The sequence below is a fragment of the Ursus maritimus genome, unplaced genomic scaffold, assembly GCF_017311325.1.
Source record: "Ursus maritimus isolate PB19 unplaced genomic scaffold, ASM1731132v1 scaffold_6, whole genome shotgun sequence".
NCBI classification, from domain to species: Eukaryota; Metazoa; Chordata; class Mammalia; order Carnivora; family Ursidae; genus Ursus; species Ursus maritimus.
In genome coordinates, this window is record NW_024426774.1 from 7598454 (window position 1) to 7626420 (window position 27967).

Here is a 27967-nt window from a genome sequence, read left to right on the forward strand (position 1 = left end):
CCCCCCCCCCCCCGCCCCACCACTGACCCAGGCCACCACGCCCTTCACCGCACTCTGCTAAATGGTCTTGGGGTGGAGGCTGGTGGCGAGGCTCCCGTGATTCCCAGAGTGCCCTGAGCCAGAGTCCTTGGGCAGATCTCACCGGCAGCCTCTAGATGGTGACCAACAGTGTCTCCAAGATGGTCTGGGAGGGAATGAGAGGGACAAAAGGAGCCCCGAAGACTTAGGAACACTTGCGCAGTCCAGAGCACAGTTTTTATAGCCTGGAGGCCTGTGTGTGAACCGAAGTGTTTTATACTGTTGCTTTAGAATGACTTACTTAATGTGAAAAAGTGATTCCCACTTTTTTCCCAACTAATGGCAGTTTTTTTTAGACCTAGCCACAGTGTTTTTGACAAAACGTTGTCCTTCCCATCTCTGCCTCATACTTCATTATTTTGGTAAGAGTCACATCTTTGTTCTAACCCATTCTGGCTGCTGTAACAAAATGCCAAGGACCGGGTGGCCTGCAAACAGCAGACATGTGCTTCTCACAGTTCTGGAGGCTGGAGTCCAGATCAGTGCCCACTGAGTGTCTGGTGAGGGCTGCCTCCTAGTTCATGGGTGGCTGTGCTCAGATGGGGAAGGGGTGGGAGCACCTAGCCTGTCCTCTGCACAGGCTCTAATCCCATCGTGAGAGTGCAGCCCTCTCCTCCCAAATGGCCCACCTCCTCGCACTGTCCCCTGGGGCTTGGGGTCTCCCACGTTGAGTCGGGGCACCGACATCCAGGCGCATTCAGACCACAGCACCCCACAGCGAAGAGAGAGGCGCTATTGTAGTATCCCGCTCGCTAGTGTCATCCTCTTGCACAGGCTGTGGTCGCGCAGTTGAGGGCTGTTTTTGGGAGGTTCTTCTCTGTCTATCCGAGGAGCCCAGGTGGTGTGGGAGGAAGTGCAGGGATGCAGACATTAGAATCAGATGCACCTGGCTTTGAGTCCCAGCTCTCCGTGAGTCTGCGTGACCTTGGGGCAGTTCCTTAGGTTCTCTGAGGCCTGGGATCACCATTTGTAAAAGAGGGGCTTATAGTATCTGCTTGGGAAGACGGTTAGGGGATTAAAGAGATTCATGCATGAGATGCACATCACGGACCAGCCATGAACGGAGCTATGGCGGTCACCGTCACCATCGTGGCAGAAACAAGGCATCTGGAACATACCAGGCATGTGACCTTCACTGGATGAATGGCTTATAGAGCATGTCTCAGGATGACAAGTCAGTGGCATACAGTAAATGACAGGTCCTCGCGCTGGCTGCACAGTCAGATTACCCCAGCTCCTCGTAGAAGTCCCCATCCATGGGCCTCACCTTGAGTTCGATCTTTCCCAATAAGGCCCTGGCATTAGGAGTTTTAGACCCTCCCAGAGTGATCCTTAGTAGGTGGTCAGAATTGACACCTGTTGACTTAAGACCCTCTTCCGAGAGCAGGACACAGGGGGCCTGAGGCCACTGTGTTGTCCAGCAGTGGGGACCCGGGATGATGCCCCTGTGATGGCCCTGAGACAAGAGTGCAGACAGGCTTTGGAGTCCGGCAGAGTTCTACCTGAATCGTGACTGCCGCGTACTAGCTGTGCGACATCGCGGGCCTCTGTGTGGTACTCAGCTGTACTCGCCAGGAAGGTCCAGAGCGTGGCTGATGCTCTGGAACGTCGGTTGTGCTGTTTGTAAGCGATGCCACATGACACGGAAGGCTAGGACACCGCAGAGCTGTTGTGTCCACTGAATGAGAGAAGTTTAGAGAGTTCGTTCATCCCCTCACCGGGTCAGCCCATGCCCGTTTTAAATACGTTACCTACTAGACATGCATGTGTGCTGATTACTTTTAAAACTATTGTCTTAGCAGGTATTTAGATAAAACTAGTTTTAAAAAGATGACGTAGCTTATTTTATATAATGTAATTTTGATGTACGTCATAATGCTTTTAGCAAGCAGCCATCTTTCCTAGCTCCTTTTTGAAAGCAGCTAGGTTATAAATGATGAATATTCAGTGCGTAGCAGAATCTGATACAGAGAAGGCATTCAGGTATGTAATGAACTGTGTACTATTTTCACATAAGATGGCATCCCATTCTGCATCGATGTGAATCCTAATTACAAGAAGACTGAATTCTTGACCTCCAAGTGACTGTGTAATACTGGGTGTGACTGTGATTCGCCTCTGAGCAGTCTCTCCCCACCGCTAGCCGTCCCGCACTGCTGTGGGCACGGGTGCTCAGGTGGGGGCTGGCGCTCACGTGGGAGCTCACATGCAGGTGAGGGCTGGCGCTCAGGTGGGGGCTCATATTCAGACATGGCTGGAGGTGTGTTCTGCAGGGTGGAGACCTGGTGTCGGGTCCATCACATGTCCTCACTGACGCCAGAACTGGGAAATCTCTCAGGAACTTGGGCAGAAGCTAACGTTTAGGGGCGCCTGGGTGGCACAGCGGTTAAGCGCCTGCCTTCGGCTCAGGGCGTGATCCCGGCGTTATGGGATCGAGCCCCACATCAGGCTCCTCTGCTGTGAGCCTGCTTCTTCCTCTCCCACTCCCCCTGCTTGTGTTCCCTCTCTCGCTGGCTATCTCTGTTAAATAAATAAATAAAATCTTTAAAAAAAAAAAAGCTAACGTTTAAACCTGTTCCACTTCCTGCTGAGCAAACAGAGGATTGGCTCCTGTAGTGTGGAGATGTTCACCTGCTCTCTCGGCCTGCTTGTAGCACTAGGAGATACGATAGGTTTTCTCTGTGTCCTTCCTGCTTTGTTCAGGCAAAAACAGAAGCACGTCTATACCTGCTGACGTGTGATTTGATGGCAATTAGTCTGGACCCCAAATGATTGACCCCTGTTTACTGTGCCCCTCCCTGTCCAGATCTGCTTGCTCCCACTGGAGGGACTTCTGCTGTGTGTCCCACACACACCTGCCCCTGCCTTTTGAGGATTTTCTGTCCTCCTCTTTCCATTTCCTCCTTTCTGCTTCCTGCTTTGCCCCCCACCCCCATCACTTTCGTCCCTGGGGAGGCCTGGGACACCTTAAATTCAGCACAAAGAGAGAATTGGGATTACTAACCTTCAGGAAGCATGCCTAAACAGGTGTAAGCCATGGCTGATTGTTGTGGCCGAGTCTTAGGGGAAAAGATGTTCTCTTGACTGTGGTTCCTGGGAACATTTGATTCCCCAAATTATAACCCTCTGTACCCAACCTCCCTTCACATTTTAGTGGTAAAATAGCACCTTTAAAAAGGGATCATGATTTTGTACCCTTTTGCATTTAAAAAAGTGTCTTGCATCTCTCACAGTCCTTTGTGTTCCTTATATGACATGTCGTAATTACTCATTCAGCATCTGTCACTGAGCATTTAGAGCACGCCAGGCACCATTGTGGACCCGGGGTACAGCAGCAAACAGACGGGTGCCCTCACGGGGCTGCATTTGAAGATGAGCAACGCATAAATGTAAATACGGTTTCTGGTGGAGAAAGTGTTATGAGGACAAACTAAAGCAAGTTAAAGGCATAGAGAGCAAGGGTGGGCCGCTGATTGGTTGGGGCGAATTTGCTTGACGTAACTGGAGTGCCTGGAGAGGAGAGAACAGGAATGTGAGGGTGTGTGCACATGCCACGTGTGCAAGTGTGTGCGAGTGTCGTGTGGGGTGCGTACACACCGTGTGTGAGGGTGCGTGCACCATGTGTGGGAGTTGTGCATGTGCCGAGCCTGAGAGTGCTTGAGAAAGTGTATGTGCAGGAGCTGCGTGTGTACACGAGTGTGAGCGTGTGCAGTGCACCAAGTGTGTGTGTGAGAAAGTGTGCACGTACTGCGTGTGAGTGGGGGGTGTGTGTTTGCTGTGTGAGTGTGCAATGTGCTGAGTGTGAGAAAGTGTGCACACACGGCGTGTATGCCTGGGTGAGGGTGTGTGTGTATGTGCCGTGTGTGTGTGCGCATGCACTGTGGTACCGTCCAGGGCAGTCGCCTCCCAGGAGAGGAGCTGGCATGGGGCCTGGCCTGGGCTGCAGGAGGCGAGTTCGAGTTCGCGTGGCAGACAGCAAGGAGGCTGGACTGGCCAGAGCCCCGGGAGCGAAAAGGAGCCAGGCTGGCGTGTGAGGCAGGAGGTTGGCCTGGATCCTGGAGGGGCCTGCGGGCGCTGGTTCCAAGGAGGTAGCGAGTGTGGCGGTGGACAGGGGAGGGTGACTCATCTGTCCATCCGCTGCAGGGGCTCGTGGAGCTTACCTCTCCCCGGGGTGTTGCCACGAAGGGCTTGCGGGAACACACGGAACACGGGCCCGCCATCCTGTGGAGTGGGACCAGCCCATAGATGAAGCCAGCGAGGCCTGTGTGGGCAGATGATGTGGGGAGATGATCGGTGCGGTGGGGTCGGGGAGGGAGCAAGCGCTGGGGAGAAGGTGGCAGGTAAGAGGCAGGTGGGGGCAGAGCAGGGAGGTGCAGGGCCACGGAGGACTTTGATGTGTGGTGTGGGTGCCCGCAAGGGAAGGCAGGACTCGGCTTGTGTGAATGTCCACTCGGATGAGGAGCGTCACAGGCGTGGTGCTCTCTCCAGATGGGATGGGAGGGGACACACAGGTGTGAACTGCATGTCCTACCTCTGGGCCAGCGGGACGACCGGAGCCTCTCTGAGGGCAGGAAGCACCATGGGGACTTCAGAGCCGAGGGACTTGCCTTGGGACAGGACAGAGAAGAGGGGCCGGCTTGGCCCGGAGGGAGCCAGTGCAGAGCGGGGAGCAGGAAGGGTCCCCCAGGCTGGTGAGGGGAGGACCTGGGTCACTTGGGACTGGCCAGCCTTGCTGTCGCTCCACCCCGCTATCCGTTCCTTCTGTTGGCTGTGAGGCAGCTTGGGGTCTGTGGGTCCTGTTGCCCGCCCCGTCTGCATAGAGAGAGCTCTGTAAGGCTGGCGTTCTTTGTTGTCGAGCTGTGATTTGGGAGAAAACCCAGATAGAAGAACATAGTGACAGAGGGGTCACTGAGAATGGGGGGGCCCACGGGTGAGGAAGAAAGTGGGAGATCTGCCAGGGAGAGCACGTGTCCCTTGCCTCCCTGGTCCAGAACCGGTGGGGACACTAATGGAGCAGTTGCCGAGGAAGACAGAGAGTGGGTGATTAGGCTTCAGAAAGCCGGGTGCTGCATGAGAGCCACAAATTTGAAGCATCGCCTTGTAATCAGAGGAGATAATGGGAACGTGCCCACGCCCTGGCGGGCAGGAGGGTGGTATCCACATCTCCGTGTGTGGCCTAGGACACGTCCTCTGAGGGCGGGGCCACCGCTGACCCTGCTGGCTATGAGTATGGCTGGGAGCCCTCCCCGGCCCCCTCCTGGGAAGCACTGACTGTCAACTGAGTCTCATTGAGAAAGCCCCCTCCCTGTCGACTGTCAGTAAGGCACCTCCTCTCTAGTTCCGTGTTTTGCATATGCCGCATCTGTTTGCAGGAGTCAGGCACAGAGGTGAATGGATGCCCTGCCGATGCTGCGGTCTGGTCATGCTCTCGGGGTGGCAGCTTGGCTCGGAGACAGTCGCAAGGTCGGTTTTGTCTGCTGGGATCTGCACATTTGCACTTGAGTCAAGTGGCTGCCATCCCTGGCTGACAGGTCCACCGCAGACACCTGAGGGGGAGGCCCTGTTGCTTAGCAACAGATTCCATCCTGCATCCGTTCTTCCCAGGACCGCGTGGTGGCCTGGCTTTGTGATGGCGAGTACTTACTGTTTCTTCTGGTAGTATTCCTCCATCACTGATGCTGCCGTCTGCTTGATACTGCCAGGCAGAGAGCAAAAGAACTTTCCGCAGCTCCAGGCAGACCAAATGATGGAAGACCCTTCCTCAGCTATGACATTTGGCATCTGACAGTCATCTGTTTGTCTGTTCTGTGGTAGCTTCCCAAGGAGTTAGGTAATTCAAATGAAATCTCTGAAACTGGTAAATGAACCCCAGAATACGCTGAAAATTCAGTGTTTGGATCACTTTTTTGTTTTTCAGTGAGGTAGCGGTCTGTGTTTTAGAGGGCCTCTGTCCCCAGTTAGTGGAAGTAGAAGTTGAAAAATCACATCCCTCGCTCTCCGTTGAGGGAACTGGCAGACGGAAATAAAAGCAGTGTTTCAGGGTCACATGCGGCCCACCCCTCCTCCTTGCTGCACATCCCCTCCCGCCCTCCGGGCACCGACTCCTCACTGTCTGCATTCATCTCCCCGGATTCTCAATCCACAGCAAACATGCACCAGCCTGGGGATGGGAGAGGAGAATCACACTCTCGCCGGAAAGCCTCGGCTCGGGATGGTGGCTGAGCAGGTCACGCGCACCTGTCCGTGACCATACACGACAACATGTCTGGGTCACTTTGGAGGAACGGTTTTTGGTGAAAAAGAAGACTCAGGAGTGCCATGAGCATGCAGAGAGTGCAGCAGACCGTCAGGGGAGGGGCAGGTTAGGACAGAGCTGGGGCGAGCAGGGTCATCGGGGAGGGACGGAAGTCCTTCCCTGCGGGGGGGCCCCCTCAGTGTTGTCTTCCCCTCAGTAAGGCGGAGGGCTAGACTGAAGGTGGGCACTCAGTGAGCGGGTGGGTGGATCCCACGCTGGGTGGGTGCCAGAGCGTGTGTCCATCAACGTCTGGCCGTCCCTCCGCCCAGAGATGCTATCAGGTACATGCTGTATGCCGGGCAAGTGTTTTGATGCTGGCAGAACAGGATGTACGTTACTTAGACCCCCTGCCGATCGGAGCTTACGTTCGCTGGGAGCAGGTCAGTGCATCTTCACTCGGTGGCCTCTACGCCCAGACCCTGCTCTTGAGCAGCCCAGAGCGGAGGCCGTGGAGCCTGGTGTCTCGAGCTTGGTTTTGGGGTCAGGCCTGGGCTGGTTCTGCTCCTGCCGGTGTGTTCGCAGGCAGGCTGCTGCTCTCTGAGCTTCGACTCCTCCGTCTGAACCGAGCTGCGGGGCTGCTGGGCAGACGCACACAAAGCAGCTGTGGCTTCTGTCGGCGCGTGGTCAGCGGGGTTCCTGTGCTCCGCAAGGCGCTCTGTGAGGCACTAGGAAGTCGAGGGCAGCCCTGGCCCCGAGGCCATACCGCCTTTTATATGTGCTTACGGAACTGCTTCCCAGGTTACTGGGGTGAACACAGAATGCAGCTGAGGACGCATGCACGCCAGGAGTTGGACTGCCCACCGCATCTCCAGATCCAAGCACCAGAGTGTCCCTCTCCCCTGGGTCTCCCCATGTCTCTGGGACACGTGGGCAGGGTGGCCTCCTGAATGGCCCTGCTCCTGCTGTGTGCCTCTCCTGGGCTTTCTGAAATGTAGCATCTGCCAGCTGGAGGCTAATGGCAACCAGGTCAGGATGAAGCACTCTAGTATTCGCGTGCCTGTGGATAGCCTAATGGCGGCTGTTGTAAGATGCCCTTCGCCTTGTGGATAGGTTGACTTTGTTGAGTAAAAGTAATCGTTTAAGCAGTGCATGGGTTCTTGGGTCAGTAATCAGGCCGGGCACAGCAGCATTGGCTCCTCTCTGCTTCCTAACACCTGGGCCCGGCTGGTGGGTCTGGAAGGATGGAGATGGGGTCCTCGGAAGGCTCGTTACTCTTGTGTGTCACGTTGAAGCTGGCTGTTGGTGGGGAAGGCTTGAGCAGCAGCAGCTAAAACACATACATGTGGCCTCTCGCCGTGGCTGTTGGCGTCCTCATGCCATGACACTGGGATCCCAGGCGAGAGAAGCAAGAGCGTCGGCCTCTGAGAGCTGTGGCCGTGGCGTCTGTGTAAATAGCAGGAGCTGGGCCTCCCTTCCATTGCTGCAGACCTGTCCCCGTGTGGTTGGCAGTGGCCTTTCTCCTTTGGAACTCGGAACACTGCCTTACAGCTCATTTGGAGTCATTCTGAATGGTGAGGTTGAAGCACTGAGTCCCTGAGGCTGGACACGACGGGACCCCGAGTCCTGACTGAGGCAGTGGCTGAGGGCAGTGTTTGCTGGCGCAGGTCGGCGGGTAGAAGGAGTGCTGCTTCCCCACCCACTGCAGGGGCCATCTGGTGTCGGGGGCCCTGGCCCCTGTCTGCCCAAACTCCACACTCCAAGGCTTGCCTGAGGGTGTGGTAGGAGTCTGCTCCTGTACCCCCTTCTCCTGGTCTTCTGGGTGGGGGTTGTTGTGCAGATGGATGGGAGGCCAGCAGCCTGGGACCACGGACACCCGACCTAGGAGGATCGTAGGCTGGCGAACTGGATGGGAGGCAGCAGTTGTCTTTTCCAGGGTTGCTTTTGGTGGTGGTATGAAGAGTCCCTGTGCATTTGACTGATTCTTCTTTGGTAGACATTTATTTTCGATACTTTGCTCTTATAAACAAAGCTGTATTGGAAATCTGTACCTACACATCTTTTGTTCTAGTCTGAGTTTTTCTTCTGGAAAAGTTTCCCCAGGAAGACACATTGGGTCTCTAGGTATCTTCGGGCAGCCTTGCCGGTCCCTTGGTCTCTTCATGGCTGAGTTGCGGGGATTCCTCCCTCCTGCCCTCTGTGTCCCCTGCCCTCCCTCTCCCGCAGCCCACTGTGCTCCGGCTGCACATCCCTGCAGGTTGGCTGGGTCCTGCTTTTGTCCCCACAGCCTGCTGCCTGGGCTGAGGGAGGCCACCACCCAGGGTGTCACCTGCAGTAGGGGGACGGAGCTCAGGAGGGGCCCCATCAGAGGTGACAGGCATCACTCTTAGAACACACTAGCCAGGGAGTCCTGTGGCTCCCCAGCCACAGCGGCTGCTCAAAGGAAGAAAAACCAGATCCCCAAGAGCAGAAGGAAAGATGGCCACTCGCTCAGGAGGGGAAGACAAAGAAACCGGAAAGCCACGGGGGGGGGGGGTGCAGAAAGGGAGCAGGCAGGGGCAGGGCTCCAGGGAGCCCAGGGTTCCCCGAGACTGAGGATAGGAAAGAGACAGTGTGTGATGACAGACCCAGCAGGCAGGATGAGAAAGGGCGTGCAGGCTGACACCAGCGTGCATGATGGTCCAACACCACGCAGCGTCCACACCTCAGACAGCGGTAGCTGGAGGGCAGGAGCCGAGAACTGGCCCGCGCCCATTCTGTGCTGACTTCCAGGTCTTCACCGGCTCAGGCTCACTCACGGAGATGTCATTCCCATGCATTGATGGTTAGACACTTCCCCAGGGTCCAGAGCAACTAAGTCAGCCCTAGGCTTCAAACTCGGGTCTTCCAGCTCCAGGGTCTGTATCCCCTGTGGCGTGATCCCTGAGTTCTGTGTGGAGAGCCGTCTCCCGGCTGTGTTTTGGCCGGTGGTGGTCAGCTGTGCAATAGTATTACTTTGGGATGCGATGTGCACACACTGAGTGACTCCAGCCATGTGCTGGGCGCCCTGTCCTGAGCCCTGAGCCCCCTTTGGTATTTGTAGACTCCGGAGCACTTGAAGAAAGTGTGTAAGTACGGAAAATGTCACTAGCCCCCCAAAGAACTTGGGTTTGTTGCATTTCACGGGGAGATCTAGAATTTCAGAAACAGTTGCCCTATGCATTTTAGAAAGATAGGTGATTGAATAGATGTTTAAAATGCGTCTTTTACCTCTGTGCGTTCAGAATTCACTCCAACCCTCTTGCTGCATTTTAAGTGAAATGAAGCGAGGAAAGAGAGGCATTTACAAAAGGTAAAAGGGCGGATCCTTCCGCGGGCTGCAGGCTGTGCCCTCCTTTAGCCGACCAGTATTGTTTAATCAGGGCACATCCTTGAGATGCTTCTCTCTGTCCGCTCCGCGTTCTGTTAGGGTGGGTGCGGTGGGTACGTTCATTAGGGAGGCAGTGAGATAAGCCTATTTGTCAGTGGGAAGAGTCAGGCTTCTGGAACTGGCTCCTTGTCCCTGCCACACCGAGAGCATTAATGGGCACCAGCTGGGCTTCCCCGTGCACAGCGGCAGCCGTGGCGGCTGCAGAGAGCCTCCGTGCCCACTCGAGCACACACTTCAGTGGCCGTTCCCCGGGCAACGGCGTCTCGCAGCCAGCTGGCTCTGCCCCCAAGCCCATCAAAGCCACACCCGCCAGGAGCTGGCGCTGTGCCCGCCGCCGTCTGCAGGCTCTGATGTTGGAGCATTTGCAACCAGGTTTCAAGGTTAAACACGAGGGAATGAACCAGGGGACTAAATAGTCAGGGACCACGGTTCAGGGTGTGTGTAGGTGTGTGCAAGGTGAGCGGGAGGGAGGGAACGCTCAGCCATTTGCAGCCCGTCGGGGGTTTCATGTGTGCTCCAGACAAAAGGCGCAGAGAACGGGTTCCCTCGCTTTGCCCAGGGTGAGAGGATGTGTGGCCAGGAGCAGCCGTTACCATGTCCTGGGCTGGGCTATGCGAGCTGCTGCAGGGCTGGCCTGGGGCCACGGGAGGGCACTGTGGGGAGGGGGCTCCTGGCGTGGGCATGGGGGGGGAGGGGTCCTCGAGCGCTCACACCAGGCCAGCGTGGGCTTACCTGACCACGGTGTTTGTGGGGTTTGCCCACGAATTTCCATGAACTGATTTAGTTGACTTGGCTGGGATTTCCTGCTTCAGGGGCTGCTGGACCTGCTGTCCCCACTGTTCACCTCTTCTGCAGTACTGAATACAAAATTCCCATTTTCAAGCACTTCACCTGATAAAGCGTTCTGGTGTTTGAATTTGGCCTTTCCATCTGACACTGACTCAGTTTAATTAGTACAAGATCCTCTGGTGTTTAATTCGGGGGCTCTGCACGTTTCATACAGGCTATGGTTTTAATCTTTCATTTCTGTAAAGAGCATTTGTTGTTTCTATTTTTTCTCTTTTTCTGACCCATCTATAGGAATTTGAAGTAATCATGATTACTTTCAAAAGATATGGGAAATTAAGATAATTTGTTTTGGAATTGGGTTTTAGTTTGGGCGGTCGGACAGGTGAAAATAGGAATCCTTTCACACTGAGCGTTGTGACTTCATGAAATCAGGTTCTGTTCTTGAATTGGCCGCCTAACAAGAGCTTCCCTGAGGTCATGCTCACTGAGGTCGGCAGCACGCACAGTAGGTGCTCACGGTGGGGGTCACAGCAGCCATTTGGAGCAGAGGACACGATTTCCGAACTCTTCCTCATTTTTTTCTTCTTGTCACTCCAACTGCTCCCTTCTGTTTGTCTTTCCTTGTCATTTTGTTTTATTTTTCCTCTTCATAAAGAAGATACTTTCCTGGGGAGCAGTCGCAAGTCTGTTTTGCGCTTCATAACGATTTCCTTTTCTTAGAGTTGCTCTTTACCCTCTCCTTCCCCTCAAGGCCGGCCACTGGGGCTGGTGCTGTCTGCAGACATCCCCTGGCCTCTGGCGGACAGGACATCAGGAGCAGGGGCAGGCCCCCCCCGCCACCTGGAGGGTGCCTGTGGGACAGCAGACAAATGGACTTCCCTGAGTTTCCAAGTTGGGTGGATTTTTATACTAATTAGTGTAAGCCAACCACTGTTGCAGACGAGGGGTCAAATGCACACACAGGAGAGGAGCTCCATCCTCGGGACCAGCACAGGGTTGCTGCGTGGGGGCGTGTTTGTGTGCTGAGGGGGGGGGGCACATGCAGGACACTTTGCCCCGACCCATCCCCTCTGCTGGGCTTCTCCTCCAGGAAGCCCACAGCTGTGCGCAGCGCCTGGAGCAGGAGAAAATGACATGCGCAGGAACCAGGAAGAAGTGGCCTGGGAAAAGGGGACAGTGGCCACCATGCAGGTGGCTCCTAGGCATGACTTGGGGACACACATGGGGCTGCAGTGACGTGGAAACCAGAAGAGCCTTTGCAGACAGCAGGGAGCATACGACCTTAGCATCCTGGCCCTGGGCATAGAGCTGAGCTGGATTTGGGTCAGGGCTAGAGGAAGTGCGTCTGGTCACCCTGCTGAGCCTGTGTTGCATTCAAGGAGTCATGCTAGGTGGCCTCCCCAAAAGGGCTTGCTTGCTAGTAGTAAAGTCAGATGGGACATTTGCCCTGACTTGGAAAGGCAAGCTGACTTCCCACGCGTCCCCAGAGCTTACTGAACACAGAGTGTTTCTGTGTAGACATCCGGTGGACTGGTATTTTTAGGAGGGAGTTTTTGATGTTTTAACTTGGCGCACGTAGTAGAAACTCAAACACATCAATCAGCAAATCCTTGCGTTACCGAAGAATGAAGGTATGAAGGTTCTTTTGGGGGGTATTAATTAATTTCTGACATGAGCGGGTGCCGGAGTAGTTTATAATGGTGAGTTTAGAAAACGGTTGCTGAAGGGGTGCATGCCATTTTTGCTCTAGCTAATGCTGATGAATCGCCGTGTTCTCTGTTTTAATGGGAATGTGGATGGTCCCTGTCCAGAAAGCAAATACTGGGATGCCAAGCAAGCGTCACCATTGCCTTTTGTAGGACAGAGAGACGAGTGCCTGCACACGCACTGCAGGGTAACACTCGTATCAGCGAAGAGCTCTGCTGGTGGTGCCGGGCTGCTCCGCGTGGTTGGCGATGAGGCCGTCGAGCGGGCAGTGAGGCTGGGCGGCATGCCGTGCAGGCACCCCGTCCTGGCAGCCCTCAGGGCGCTGGCACAGGCGTGGAGCCACAGCTTCTGAGTGCTCGGTCGCTGAAAAGAGCCGGGTCTCTCTGTAGTTTGGTTCTAGAGATGAGCAGACCACTTGGTAGTCAGATGATAACCCAGGTCTGGGACACACAGCCCAGTGCCCCCCTAGAGAGGCAGCCCCAGCCCAGCTGTGGGCTTGGCAGTCAGGATGGAGAGGGTGGGCTGGGCCTGGCTGCATCCTGCTAGGCAGGGCTGTGGACGGAGGGGATGGTGCTGTGGGCAGCCTCGCTGGGAGCTGGTGTGGGAGTGGTGGCGTGTTCCTGACATCGGCTGCACAGAAGCGGTCCCTTGGAGGAGGTTTGCGGCAGCAACCCTGGCACCTGTGGGCAACATGGGGCCATGGGTCCAAGGACGTGCGTCTGAAGGGCCCGGGGAACACGGTGGTGGGGCTGGGGGAGTCCTGCTACAGGTGTACATGTTCCTGGGATGCTCAGGAAGGTGAGGGAGGATGACGCCGGGAGCTCCTGGGAGGGTAGGGTATGGGCTGCCCTCTGCAAGGAGGGGCGTTTGCAGACACCCCCTGTCTGTGCTCACGTGGCTCCACCCCTAGCCAGTGGGCCTGTCCTGCAGGGAGTGTCAGACACTTGCTTTCAGACCCAGAAAAAGGGGGAGGAGGTGCCGCTGCCTGTGTCCGAGCCGACCCTTTATTTATTATTTTTTTTATATTTTTATTTTTATTTATTTGACAGAGATAGAGACAGCCAGCGAGAGAGGGAACACAAGCAGGGGGAGTGGGAGAGGAAGAAGCAGGCTCATAGTGGAGGAGCCTGATGTGGGGCTCGATCCCATAACGCCGGGATCACGCCCTGAGCCGAAGGCAGACGCTTAACCACTGTGCCACCCAGGCGCCCCTGAGCCGACCCTTTAAATGTGCTTTCCTTCAACCGCCTGGCATCCTCGCCAGGTCCCTGAGGTCACAGAGTTGTCAGCGCGCAGGGAAGAGGGATTACTTCTCCAAGATCGTACAGCCAGTAGAAGGTGGGTGCGGACATGGGTCAGAGCCTGCCTGGTGGCAGAACCGATCCAGGACACCCTGTGCACACCACTGTGTCCTCTCTGAGAGCCAGGGAGCACCTTGCCTGTCCCACGTGCTTTGGTCACTAATTAAAAAGGAGGGAAACCAGGGGCGCCTGGCCAGCTTAGTCGGTTGAGCATCCACCTCCTGGTTTCGGCCCAGGTCACGGTCTCAGGGTTGTGGGATTGAGCCCCGCATCAGGCTCTGCGCTGAGCGTGGAGTCCACTTGAGATCCTCTCTCTTTTGCCTCTGCTCCTCCCCCCACTCATGCTCTCGCTCACTCTCAAATAAATAAATAAAATCTTTAAAACAAAAAGAAAGGAGGGAAACCATAAAAACGCCTTGGGGGGAGGTGTCCCTGCGCTATAAGGCTGTGAGGCAGACAAACGCGTCAGTACTTGGGAAGCACCTCGCAGATCCGCGCTGTGTTTGCTACACGTTCTCGCTGCCCCTCCCTTCTCACCGTTTTAATGCTGTCCGTCCCTGACATCGGGTTGAGCCATTTCACTGAGCGGAGTCTTCTGCTTCTGTCTCACCCTCTTGCATAAATTACCCCCATAAAATGTCATGTGCAATATCTGGTTTTAGTTTCAATACGTGGAAGAAAGTGCTCTGACACCGGTAAGCTGACCGACCACAGAATCCTTCCAGATTGTGTGCACCCCCGGCCTCTCCCACAGCCTCTGCCTCCCCCTGTGCCTCCGGGGCCAGGCGGCAGGGTTCCGTGCCCCCCCCATCTCCATCTCTGTACATCTCCGCCTGCCTCCGGGCGCTTCCTTCACACCTTCATTCCGAGCGCTAAATTCTTCTGGTTGTTTCTGATCTGCTATAAAATTGCCAACGGAGATGTTTATTCCAACAGTCATAAGTTGTATTTCTAGGCATTTTATTTGGTTCTTTTAAAAACATTCTTGGTAAATTTTCATGGTCTTTTTTGCTTGATCATTTTTTATTCCAGCTTCTTTTTTTTTTTTTTTTTTTTTTTTTTTTTTTTTTGAGTATTTTCAAGATTCCAGCCTCTGAAGTCATTGGAGTTCTCACTCTGGGGTTCCTTTTGGGCAGCTGTCACTCAGAGACACTATTGTTAGTGTGAATTTCATCCTGTTTTATTACAAGCCCCTTTCTGCGCTGCTCTGAATCTGTAGGAATACTGAGGGGCCGGCCTGGGGGTGCATTCTTCTAGAGAGTTTGCATGGTCTGCAAAATGCCCAGGCTGCCGACCACGAGGACTTAGTTAAACTCTTGGCCTGGGATTTCCCGGTCCAAGATAGCAGCGGTGTAAAGTCAAACGCAGACTTCTGTGAGGACCGGAGCAAGGTACAGATCTTCAGGGAGACTGCTGTCTGCTCAGAGCCGTGGCTGAGGTAAACACGCTCTCCTGACGTGTCTCTGCGCCAGCTCGTTCTTTTAATGAGAAAGTCACCCTTCGCGGGGCGCCTGGATGGCACAGCGGTTAAGCGTCTGCCTTCGGCTCAGGGCGTGATCCCGGCGTTCTGGGATCGAGCCCCACATCAGGCTCCTCCGCTATGAGCCTGCTTCTTCCTCTCCCACTTCCCCTGCTTGTGTTCCCTCTCTCACTGGCTGTCTCTCTCTCTGTCAAATAAATAAAATCTTAAAAAAAAAAAAAAGAAAAAAAGAAAGTCACCCTTCGGGAGTCTAGACTTTTGCAAAGGCCCCAATCCTGTTACTTTACCTTTTGTGGGCCTCGTGCCTATTTCCTGTTCACTGTGTGGTCTGTAGGTTCCCAGTGGGGACAGATGTGCAAAGGGCAGCCATGGCTGACATTTCTGGCTTCAACAACAGCTTTAGTTTTTGCTCCTGATCATATCGTTTTATTTTCCTGAAAGCACAACTGTGCATTTAAAAATATAGATGTGTGCTTTGTGGAAGTATGATTTTTTTCAAGATGCTTAATTAGCTATATTGTTAGAATCAGAAGTCCCAGAATCCATGAACTTGATAAATGAAAGAAAATGTTGAAAAACATAGTGGAAGAGAAAAATGATCTTTTTTAAAAAAAGATTTATTTATTTATGTGAGCGAGTGTTCACACAAACAGGAAGAGGGGTAAAGGAAGAGAGAGAACCCCAAGTAGACTCTGCTCAGTGTGGAGCCCGAGGAGGGGTTCGATCTCACGACCTTGAGGTCATGACATGAGCTGAAAGCAGAAGTTAGATGCTTAGCCGACTGTGCCACTGAGGCTCCCCATGAGAAGATAATCTGAAAACCTTCACTTTCTTCCTGGGCTTCACATTTGGACGTCAGACTGCCTTGTGGCCCTGTTACCGAGATCTCCCCTGGGCATCTCAGGAGCAGCACAATCCAGACTGTGTTTTTTCTCGATTACCCGTCAGTGAGTGATACCACCATCCTGTTAAATATCAGGGTGAGTTTATCCGTCAGGATCAAGAAGCCACACGACGTGTTTCAGAAAGAGGCCATTTCATGCAGCAGAAGGGGAGTTCAGGGGAAAGGGGGATGCTGGCGTGACATGGATCTTCTCCTACCAGAAGCGGCTCGCACCCCGCACGTGGTGATGTTCTAGGAACCTGGCAGCTTGGGCACCGGGGGAGTGGCCGACGTCCGTGTGGCGGGTCTTTGTGGGAGCCTCCCTCGTAGTTGAGACGCCACAGTGAGCGTTCTCGTCGGGCAGGTAGACTCACTCACACTCTTCCGCTTCTCAGCAGGCCACCTGCGTGCCTTCCTTGCTTTGCTTTTGTTCTGTTCTTGCCAAGCCTGATCTCGTGGCCACCGTCCACGCTGATGTGTCCATGGATGGAAGCCACCGTCCAGACACTGATGCAATTGTCTCTGACCATCCGCCCACCTGGGCAGTGTGGACCATCGGGCATCTGCTCTCCTTTCAGACACTGGTGCGCAGGGTCCTTCCTGTTGGCGCCCTGTCTGAGCAGAGCTGTCTGTAAGCCCAGGGCAGGTGTTCCTCCCTTGGGATCAGAGGATTATCCCCAGAACAGAGGCAATGCAGCCTTGGATTAGGAACCTGCTACGCTTTTCAGGACCTGCTCAGGTCCGTTTTTGTTTGGAGTGCACAAAATTCCCACTTGAAGTTGGATGTGTCTGCTCTCCTGATGGCGTGCTGGATCAGATGACACGCATTCTACGATGTGCAGGACTCGGTACATAGTATCTTCCTCCAGGATCAGGGTCCACTCCTGCCCACCAGGGTCCAGGAGCCAGCCAGGAGCTGTCTCCTGACAGCAGAGTGATGCCACGTGTGAGTGGGCACTGTTTGCAGCGGGATTCTAGGTCTGGCCGGGGACTCTGCCATGGGGCTTGCCGGACGCTGCAAACTGTGGTCTTGTTTGGCCCAGATGCTGCGAGTGCCAGCAGGGCCTCATGCCTGGACCTATAGCAGAACATCTCTTGGTTCAAGCTCCACTTAGGTGTCAGCCTGACAGGTCGCTGGGTTAGAGCCCCACAGTCAGCATGTCATCTATTGCCTCCCAGACTCAAAAAGGCCACCAAAAGTTGGGTGTCCTGGTGGTGAAGACACCCCAACGTGGTCCAGATGCCTGGACCCTTAGGCGGTGGCACTGGGGTTCCACAGGCTTTTCCCACCCTGTGCACCCGCCTTTCACTCTCCCTGTGACATAGCATTCGGGTGAGGTCACCGGGTGGCATCTGGGTCACCCGGTGAAAACCAGCTAGCAGGGCAAACAGGGAAGTTTGATATAAGGAATTACTGTGATAGAGGACTGACTCATACCTGATGTAAGGCACCTGGCTCTGGTACCCTAGGACTCAGTCAGGGACCCAAGGAGGGAACGTGGAGGGGTGCAGACCGTGCTAGAAAAGGCATGGCTCAGCCTACTGGATGGCAGGGGAGGGGGGTGCATGTGGCTGGACGGTGGCGGGGGTTGCATGTGGCTGGACGGCAGGGGAGGGGGCGCACGTGGCTGAATGGCAGGAAGGAGGGGTGCAGGGGAAGGCGTGGCTCAGCCTGCAGCTGTGGCCAGTGGGAGCAGGTGTGCAGTACTGGGCAGGCAGTGGACCACCCTTGGTGTCAGGTAGTCACAGCAGTCACAGCAGGGCAGTGGTGTGCCCTGGAGTGTGGAGGGAGTGAGAACCCCGGGGCTGTGGGCAGGGTGCAGAGGGGCCACGCAGGGTCTGTGGAAGGAACCAGAATGGCAGCCTGGGCATGAGGTCTCACACAGTGAGCTGTGTGGGCAGGAGGCCTCAGCACCGGTTCCATGTCGGAGCACAGCAGGAAGGTTGTTGCCAGGCCGAGGCAGCAGGGTCGTAGAGAGACAAGGGTCTGCGGCCCAGTCGGGGGCCGTGCTCACGGGAGCGCATTGCAGTGGAGCCCTGGGGTTTATCACTGAGCAGGGTGTAAAGAGCGCATGCGGGCCACAAGTGTGCTCTGAGCCGGGAAGGGCCAGGGTGCAAGGACTGCAGGCTTTGTGGGCTGTGCAATCCCACTCTCGCAGACCACCCTTTCCTTTCATATCTCCTTTGAAGCCCACACCATCCTTAGCTTCCAGCCCTACAGAAACAGGCAGGGGTCTGGATTTGGGGCGAGGCGTGCCCACTCCGGACGAGGTTCTGGTGGGGAGCTGTGAGCACTTGCCAGGGCAGGAGCTCTTGTCCCTGCTGCTGATGGACCTGGGTGTTGGCGACCCCTCCAGACTGGTTCTGGGAGAAAATGCCCCCCCAGATCCGCATCTCAGAAGCCAGGGGCTGCCCAGCACATCAGAAATGGCAGCAGCTGGTGTCACTGATGAAGTTTGTCATAATCCACTGTTGTCCTCTGAGCACTTCTGCCTGCTACACAGGCCCAAGTGGGATCTGATAAAAGTCAGCATGCCAGCATCTTTCAAGACTTTGATGGTGAGCCGAGCTCTCCATTCCCACGGTGTCGCAGTGCTGCCTTTGGTGACTGTTTTGAGGGGGAGGGGGCTTCAGGGCTTCCATCGTGCTTTCTGTCATTATTGGCTTTGCTGTCCGTGGGATCCTGTCTGCACCTGCCTGCCCCTTCCCTTGACATGGTCAGGAATCCGGCGATCGCTGCAGTTTGGTCTGCCGGCCCTCTTTAAGGTGGACTGGGGCCACGAGTCCATAGGTCTGGCTGTTGGCCAGTGGTACTCCCTGGGCTCATCATGGGCTCTCACAGGTCTGGAGCCTTCCGTCCCTTTCCCGTGGTGCCACCGTCCTAGACCTAGGGAAGGCTTGGAGGGAAACCTCGTCTGTTCTGCAGCAGTGTTATAGGGTCCTTCCTCAAGGGGGCCTGAGTCTCTCTAAGACCAGGGGCTGTGGGTCTGTGAACCTGTCCTGGGTCAAGAGCTGTGTGAGAGGTAGGGGCTCGTCACTGGTGGCTCAAGGCGGGTTTCTGCCCAGGACCAAGTTGTGCCAGTTACATAGATCAGGGGGTACTGGGGTACCTGGCTGGATCTCTTCTCCCTTTACCCACTGCCAGAGAGTCACCTGGGCCAACATGCTCTGATCGGCCCTTGTCTCTGGAGATCACGGCCAGTCCCCCTCCCCCACCCGTCCTTGTAATCTGGTCCGGGAGCTCGTTGCTGCCCCGGCACCATCCTCAGAGCTTCTCGGGGTGTAGGAGCCCCCACACCAGTGCTGGGAGACGAGGGGACAGGCCAGACCCTGCTCCCTGTCGTCATTCTGCCTCCTGTGCACCAGGGTCTATGATTTATACACGGTGTACCCGAAAGCATGTGAAGGCCAGGGTAGAAAGCCGTTTTTAGGCACAGCTCTGAGGCTTACGGGTGTGCGCACCAAGCTCTCCCTGTCCCAGGTGACTGCTTCGTGGAGCTGGATTGCTCTTCATTCATCCTTCTCAGCCTGTGCCAGACGCAGAGATGGTTGAACTCTAAAAATAGCCCTCGGATTCCAAGTGCGCCCACTGCGTCCTGCTCCCTGCGCCCGGCCGAAGCCTCCTCCCCCTCCAGCAGGGAATCAGATTATGTCCGCAGCCAGGCACTGTTAGCCCTTTAGCGGAGCTGGCTGGACCGGCTATTCAGGCTTACAAAGGCCCTAATCTCCTTTGAATGCCGCTAAGCCTGGACTCGGTAATCCCTTCCAGCGGGCACAGTTGGCAGCCTTGGGCAGGCCTCTTCCATTCATTGGCCCTGATTATCTTTTTATCTCATTAAGTGCCTTCAGCTCGTGTGTTCCATGTGAAAAACAGACAGTGGCGTCCAATTGGCCTTCAAGACACAACTTGGTATTTTCTCTTCCTGTGGACTGTCGTTAAGTCAGGCCACCGCGTGTCCTGTCTGACTCTGGTGCTGATGACCCACGAGAGCTTGGGGCAGCCGGTTAACTTCATGGGCCTCAATCTCCTGGTTCACAGAACGGAGGGGCAGGGTTCGTTGTGTGTGGTGTGGGCCTTCCCTTCTTACTCACGTGGCTGCGTTCTCTATGGTTTGCTCCGTGGGCTTGTTTTCTTGCAGATGTGCGGGCCTGCCCTCCCGGGGCTCGCGGTTGTTACAACAGTGATCTGGTGCGGGCGGGCGCTACAGGACCTCCCTTCAGGACGCGCTCAGACGCAGAGAGAGAAGTGGAATGCCTTGCTGGTTGTTACAGCGTTTGCTTCTAAAGATCGGGGTTTCCTTCTTAAAAGCACCTTAGTTTCTTTGATAGCTGCTGGATTTGTGTTGAATGCTCTGTTGAGACTCATGCAGATATGGAAATCCTCCGAGTTTCAGAACCTATTTGCATGTCTCGATGGGCAGACTCCAGCATTTCTTACTCAGTACTGTTTACCTTCAATTTCATCTGCTTCTGAGGATTCAGAGAGTTTCTGATAATGCCTACCGTGTTCCTTGGACCTAACGCGCACTCCTTATTCAGCAGATTGTGCATCTTTGCCCATTTCTAGGGTGGGTGATGTTGGCAGGTGCCCTGAGTGCACACGATGTCCCTTTCTGGTCTTTCTCAGGATGATTTCTAGGGGTTACGTTTCTCAATAAGGAACTTTGGATTCACCTTGTACCCATCAAATTTTCATAATAAATTCTGGTAACAATTTTATAATCTTTCAGAAAATCCGGATTAATTTTCCATATGCTAGAAATGTCCTCAAACATTTTTCCTTTTATTCACCAATTTTCAGAAAAATGTACGGTTCTCTGCATTTTGCAAGCGTACCTGGTGCAGTTTTCTTTTTATCTTACACGGACTTGTGCACTGCCGCCGAGCTGTTCCTGTCACTGTGTTTATTCGTCCAGGTGCGACCTGCCTGGTGGGAACCCCCTCCTGGCCGCCCCGCCCCGTGGCACACCCCCAGCTGGGTTTGGAGCTCCCTCGTTTGCCCATCCTGGAGAGCCTTCACTCACTGTTTACTCAGGCCCCATGCATGGTGCAAATGGAAGAAGGTCCGAAAGTGCTGTGCCCCTAGCGTCCCTGCACTGTGTGGACCCCATGGTGGCCATGGTGGTTCTGGAGACTGTGCACCTTCCAGCCAACATGGGAGCCATGCGGCAGTAGTGCGCATCCATTTCTAGAATGGAAATGAAGGGTCGTTTCCCCCGCTGTCTTCCCCCACTGTCTGCCTGGTGGTTTTGTGGCCATGACCCTGTCTTGCCTGTGTGTCATGCTTCTGACTTGTGTCCCGGCCGCCAGCCTCTTTCCTGCTTCAGCCCGTCTTACACAGATCGTCTGCTCTCAAGCTCGGCGCTGGGCCTAGTTTTTTTGCATTGATGGGACATGTCCTCTCCCTACCAGGCACCGTACCCTCACTCAGAGTTGTTGGCCTCCACCCTGTTATCTAGAGCAGACCCTCCACACTCCTCAGCTAGTCTGCAGGACCCTTCCTGGTCCATCCCAGTAGGGCATCAAACCTCATTTCTTACGGCTTTCATTCATTTTACCATGTCCCAAATTGAACTCTTGGCCTTTCTCTATCCTCCAAAGCCATTGAGCCCTTAATCCTACCTGTGGAATGCCTTACATTCATTTCCACTTGCCCCAATCCCCCTTGGGGCTGCAGCTAAATCATCCCCTCCCTGTGGGAAGGTATTCTCTTTCCTGCAGCACTTTACCTGGATCTCTCTAAGGCATTTGCTGATCTTGTCCTTGTATTATTTCACCATTCGGTCATGTTTGGCATCCTTGTGGACAGGGTCTGTATCTAACTCCACTTCGTCTTCTCATTACCAAATGGAGGCGGGTACAGTCACAGATGATTCTAGCCAGGGGCTAGACGGTGTTACAAGTCAGCGTATTGCGACCTAACAAACACCCACCAAATCTCAGTGGCATGTTGGCCATTTCACCTGTGGTTTGAGGGGATTCCCTGCTCTGTCCCTGTGGAGAGCACCCCCACTCCTACCCAACCATGGGAATTAAGACCTTCGACCCTGCACAGCCCAGAGTTGGGGTCCTGGGGGAAGAGCAAGTGGACTCAGCCCTGCCCTCCTTCTGGGTTCCCAAGGCTGTGGGTTCTCGTGTTGAGGACACACTACCATGTAGAAGTACCCAGTCCCCAGGTCCCGGTGCTCGCGTGTTGAGGACATAGAACCACGTGGCAGGAGTCCACGGTCTACAGGGTTGTCCTGTGCCTTGTGGGCCTGCTTCACTGTGTCCCAGTGGGTATGATGGGGTTCTGGAATGAGCGACGCTTGGTCCCTTGGTGCCCCTTAGTCCACCTGTCAGGGCCCAGAAGCATGGCCAGCGTGTTTCAAAATGCATGTGATTCTCTGGAACCCTGAGATTCTTGCCAGGAAGCCCCTGCTGTACCCTTTCTCTCACTGACACCTGCCACACCAGCATGCCCTCCAGATCATGTGTCTTCAGCTTGACCTGCTGCTGAGCCCTTTGGCCCTTACTTCCACTCGGCCGGCAGCCTGCCATGTTGCCAAGCATCTGGGCTGGCCCGGTGTTCTTAGATGCAGAGCATGTCGGCTGCAGGATAAAGAGGCCCTCAGGCATTGTGGCTCTTCCTTTGTGGATGTAGAACGCAGCTTCTTCAGAATACTGGACCTCAGACCTCGCCAGGTTGCCAGGTCCTGAATCTCCGCAGGGTATCTGCTTGCTGGGGTCTGCTGCACGCAGCGTGATGCCATCACTGTCATGGCTCAAGGCAAGGTTCTGCAGGGTGTCCAGATGCCTTTGGAGCATGTTATGATAGCAGGTAGGAGCACTAACAGCTCTGCAGCACAACCATGTGCAGTTTTCCTCTCATAGAGGTGCCGATGGTTTCCAGGCTTCTGTCTTCATTGGGATAGGAAAGAAGGCATTTGGAGGGCAGTGTCCACATGTCATGTACCTGGGGCTGGTGGAGCTACTCTAACAGAGACTCAGGTCTGGCACCACAGCTGTGAGCTGGGCGCCTGCTCTTTTGAGCTTAGGTTAGCCCCCAGTCCCTCCCCAGGACCCACTGACTTTGTGCAGAGGCCAGATGGCCAATTCAACAAGGCCCTTCCGTGCCCTTGATCCTTAACGTAGACACGCGTCTCCACTGCTTGTGTTGGGGTGGGCCATCAGCATCAGTGCCATTTTACACTCACGGACCATGCAGATGAGCACTGGCTGGGTCTGCAGACCCAGGAGATCTCTTGTCACCAGGCTTTGTCCAGGACTTTATTTATTACCTTGCCCCCTAATGTCCCCACCCTAACAGGGGACATGACACTTTAGGTCTCAGACCTTGTGTTCAGTAGGCCTTGAACTGTTGGGTATGACCACCAACTAAGTGGCAGCAGGTCTTCTTGGGTACACGCTGGGCTAATCATCACCATAGGCACTTGCCCTGGAGTTACGGGTTCCTAATTCCTGGGGATCTGGCCATATTTTCTATCAGTGGGTTTTAGTCTGAAATCTGCTCAGACCAGAGCTGGGTGAGGGATTCTGACTTTTAATGGGGTGACTTCCCTCAGCATCCTACTCATTCATTCCTGTTTCCTTTGATTTTGTATGTATGTATGTACGCATGCATGTATTAGACAGGCAGTGCTCTGTTGAGGGACCATCTGTTTTGCTCCTAGGAATGCTGTCTCTTGTTATCTGTTGCCGCAACTTGGCCAGTTGGCCTTCCTTGGCTGGCACGCTGCCTTCTTGGTCATTATGATAATTGCCACCCCTGACTTCTGGCAGTCACATACCATCTCCAGGCTGCTATTGCTGTGGGGCCAGGTTTAGCTGCCGAAATCAGGAGTGGCCACGAAGCTTGTTATCAACAAGTCCCACTTTGTGACAGCCTCTCCTGACAGTGGAATTATTGGGTCATCTGGTAAGTGAATTCTCAACTGACAAAGCGTTTTCCAAAATGTACTGTGTTACACTATTTCTAGCAATCTGCAAGAGACCCATTGTTCTATATCTTTGCCAATACTTGGTGTTGTTGATCTTTTTAAAATTAAATTTTAGCCATTCTAGTAGGTGTGTAGTGCATCTCATTTTGGTTTTGTTTTGCCTTTCTCCAGTTACCATTGATGTTGAACATCCTTTCTGGTGATTGTTGATCATTCATGGTTTTTTTTTTTGTGAAGTGTCTGCCATTTTTAAAAATTGGGTTATTTGTGTTATTAAATTGTAAGAGTTCTTTATGTATTCTGATTACAAGCTCTTTGTCAGATATATGTATTATGAATATTGTCTTCCAGTTTTGCTTCATTTTTTTTCCTTTTTTTAAAAAGATTTTATTTGAGAGACAGAGAGAGCGAGAGAGAGAATGAGCAGGGGGAGCAGCAGAGGGAGAGGCAGAAGCAGATTCCCCACTGAGCAGGGAGCCCAACCCGGAGCTCAATCCTAGGACCCTGAGATCATGACCTGAGCTGAAGGCAGACGCTTAACTGATTGAGCCACCTAGGTACCCCTTGTTTCATTTTTTTCCATGGTATCTTTCCAGGTTTTTAATTTTGTGAAGTTTAGTGTTTTTCAGTAGATAGAAATTCTTAATTTTAATGTGGTCTGTGTTACCAGTCTTTCCTGTTATGATTAGTGTTTTATTCTGTCCTATTAAGAAATCTTTGCTTATCTCAAGGTTGTGAGGATATTCTGTGTTTTATAGAAAAGATTTGTAATATTTTGTCTTTTACATTTTGATCGTCAGTCTATTTGGAATTGATTTTTGTGAGATAGGATACAAGTTCATTTTTCACATGAATATACAATTGATGCAGCATCTTTTACTAAAAAGACAATCCTTTGTCCACTCCAGTGCAAAGCCATTTCTGTTATAAGTCAGCTGACCATCCTTGTAAGGTCTGTTTCTAGATTGCAATTTCTTTCTCTGGTCTATTTATCTGTGTACCAATACCAAATTAATCACAGATTTGTAAACCAGCCAGTTTTGTTTTTTTTCATGACTATTTTGTTGACTATGTGGGTGGTTCACATTTCCATGTAAACTTTAGAACTTCAGAAGCAGACTGTTGGCTTCTACCCAAAAAGCCTTTTGGAACTTTAATTAAGATTCATGGACCCTTTACAGCAGTGAAGCTGTCTATGAACATGGTATACCCCTCCATGGGTAGGTCTTTACTTTCTCTCAGCAGTGGTTTCTGCCGTGTGCAGGTCTTGCACCTCTTTAATCTGAGATATTTTTGGATACTTGATTTTTTAATGGACTGTTCATGTCTTTTAAAATTTTCTAAATTTTTGTTGCTAATCTGTAGATACCCAGTTAATTTTTATATATCACCTTGGTGTTCAGCAATTTTGCTAAATTCCCTGTTTTGTTTCTAACAGTAGAGTGTAGATTGTCTTAAGTTTTCTACATACATGATCACTAACAAGTAGGGGTGTTTTAATTTCTTCTTCTCCCATTCTTACAGCTTTATTTTTTCCTTGCCATACGAAGTAGTCAGGACCTCTAGTATAGTGTTAACTAGAAGCAACAGTACAAAGCATTCTTGTCTGATTACTCTTCTCGAGGGGAAAGTATTTAATACATTACCCCCAACTGCTGTGTTTGCCGGGTAAGCAAGCACTTACAGGGAAAGGCTTACTTTCCTGACACCTGAGCAGAGTTCCCCAGAGAAGGCGTTTGTTCTGTGGGGATTGTGCCACCAGCCCGTCCTCCCGTAGACAAGCTGTGTGCACCTCCCCTCGCAGAGAAGCTGCGCACTCCTAGTGCCATCCCTGTTCAGATTAGAACATTCTTCTTTCTGTCATTTAGGGTGGCTCACATCATCTGTGCCTGTACGGGTTGGATGTTTCAGCCTTCATTTCTTCTTTCTGTCTCAGTGCTGCCAGTCTTCCCTTCAGGTGGATATTCTCATATTTTAGGAGTGACACTGCGGCCTCACAGGCTCTGCAGAAACACCAAGTGCCTGGAAGGTTCCGCAAGAATATTAGCTTCCTGTGTAGAAAAGCCAGGCTGCGCTGCATTTTCCTAGGTGAAGCAGGAAGGCTAACATGAAGTGTGTACGTATGGCTCAGCAAGCGGTATGTGAGACGAGCGCTGAGATTGGGATCCGAGAGCCCCGGCAGAAAGCCTGCCCCCCACTGTCCTCTGATCATGGGTGATGATGGTAATCAGCCCGTGCAGCCAGGCCTCCGCCCGTCGTGTGCACTGACAATTGCTTGGCTGATCAGCTGGTGTTTGGATCGAAGGACCACAGAGCTGAGAAGTGGGACATTCCCCGGTGTGGATGAGGCCCTCTAGTGTTCTTATTTCACGTGGGAAGCACTGTGCGTGCCGTGTCCTCCCTTGTTCTGCATTTCCTTTATGGTCCTCACTCGATGTCGGCTGTGATTTAGTGTTGAAACCTGTTCCTTGTTTTACCATCATGTACTAAAGGCCTTTAGAAGGGAAGGTGTTTCACACATAGTTTGGAGCTAAATGGAAAGCACATTTGAAAGGATTTGTATTTAGGAATTTACGATTAAATTTTTATCACATAATGTTCAATCTGATTTTGTTTGTTTGTTTTATTTGTCTTTTTGTCTTACTGAAACACTGTGTAGAGGGGCAGAGACCTGGCTCCTGGCACATTCCCTGAAGACAGGTATCCCTGGTCTTTCTTACCTAAGCTTAGCTTCCTTACTCACACAGTGGCATTGCGAAGTGCCCTGCAAATACAGGAAAATCAAGTGTCGGGACTCCGAGAGGTGGGCCGTGAGCAGCCCCCGTTGTCTGTGGGAGATGCTGTGTCCGTGCGGCACTTTCAGGCACTGGGCTGCTCTCTGCCTGGAGAGCCAGGGCGCGGCAGAGCAAGGCCGTGCGTGCGTGGTGTGGGTTTCCCCTTGCTCTGGCCGCAGCGCCCTGGGCTCCGGCGGCACCATCTCTGGGTGCAGAGTCCCCGCGGGCGGGCTCTCCTGCAGCGGGGCCCACCTTCGCCCTGAGCTGCACCCGGGGTGTTTGTGTCTGTAGCACACCCACCCCCTCATTTTGCTCCCTGTTTTGAAGAACAGTTGAGGAAGGATGGATGGAAATGACTTTGAGGAAAATTAAATTTTCTTCTGAAACAGGATGATGGTTTTGCAACAAGGAGGCAGGGGTTAGGCGGCTGCTGGCGGGGAGCTGTCGCTGTTCTGCTTGCGCGCCCCGGGTCTGTGCCGCTCGCTGTGCTTGCTCTCTGCTGCCCGCGGTTGTAAGCATTTTGAAGAGCGGATGTGCCCCGCCTCTGCGCCTGTGTGGACGTGCTGTGCTGTGTGGACTGTGGCCACGTACCACGCTCTGTTGACATTACCTTCTCTTGCTTAGCTTCAGACAGCAAAGTCCTGACGTGTGCGACTGTGTGGAGGATGCCGAAGGAGCTGGAGCCAGGCAGCCACGAGTCCCCTGACGATTCATCAAGCACTGCGCACACCCTGGAGCTGCTCTGTCACCTTGACAACACGGCCCATGGCAGCATGGCCTGGTAGGGCTCTGCATATTTCATTCGCCCAGAACAAGCCTGGAGGTCAGACCGCGTGCGTCGTGCACACTCCCTTTGCAGAAATGGTTCTTTTCTTTTCTTTTCTTTTTTCTTTTCTTTTCTTTTCTTTTCTTTTCTTTTCTTTTCTTTTCTTTTCTTTTCTTTTTTCCCTCCCTCCTTTCCTTCCTTCCTTTCTTGCTTCTCAGTCCCACTTGTTCTGCAGATTAGACACATTATGGAAACCCTATTGCATCTGTCGTGAGGGAGCCTTGTGTAGGTGTCCTTTCCATTTAAATCCGTGCTGCCAGGTACCTGCCAGGACTAGGGTGAACTTGGGCCCTGGAGAGCACTTAAATGTTCTCTTGCTTTTTTAGCTTCGTAAATACACTTCCATTCAGCAATCCTAAGTGTGAATTAATTGACTTGTTACTTTAGGCTGAAGGCTTATAATTTCCTTTTCTGTACTGATTAAGGATGTGCTGTGTGCTCACCGTGCGGTACCCCTGAGCCCTCCACATCTCCGTCCTTGCGTCTGTCTCCTCTGCATGTCACATGCAGTCCCAGGGGATGGAGATACCACCAGCGCCATCAGGGCT

The 27967-nt window shown here is 53.3% G+C and overlaps 1 protein-coding gene across 2 annotated transcripts in view; it reads left to right on the top strand.

The window, feature by feature from the left end:
* Positions 1-27967, top strand: part of EIPR1 (EARP complex and GARP complex interacting protein 1) — a 120280-nt gene that overhangs the window by 54856 nt on the left and 37457 nt on the right. For both annotated transcript variants that reach the window (XM_008686351.2, XM_008686399.2), the window contains one exon: positions 27218-27374. In XM_008686351.2, the coding sequence (XP_008684573.2) occupies positions 27218-27374 (157 nt within the window). The remainder of the gene's footprint in view (positions 1-27217; positions 27375-27967) is intronic.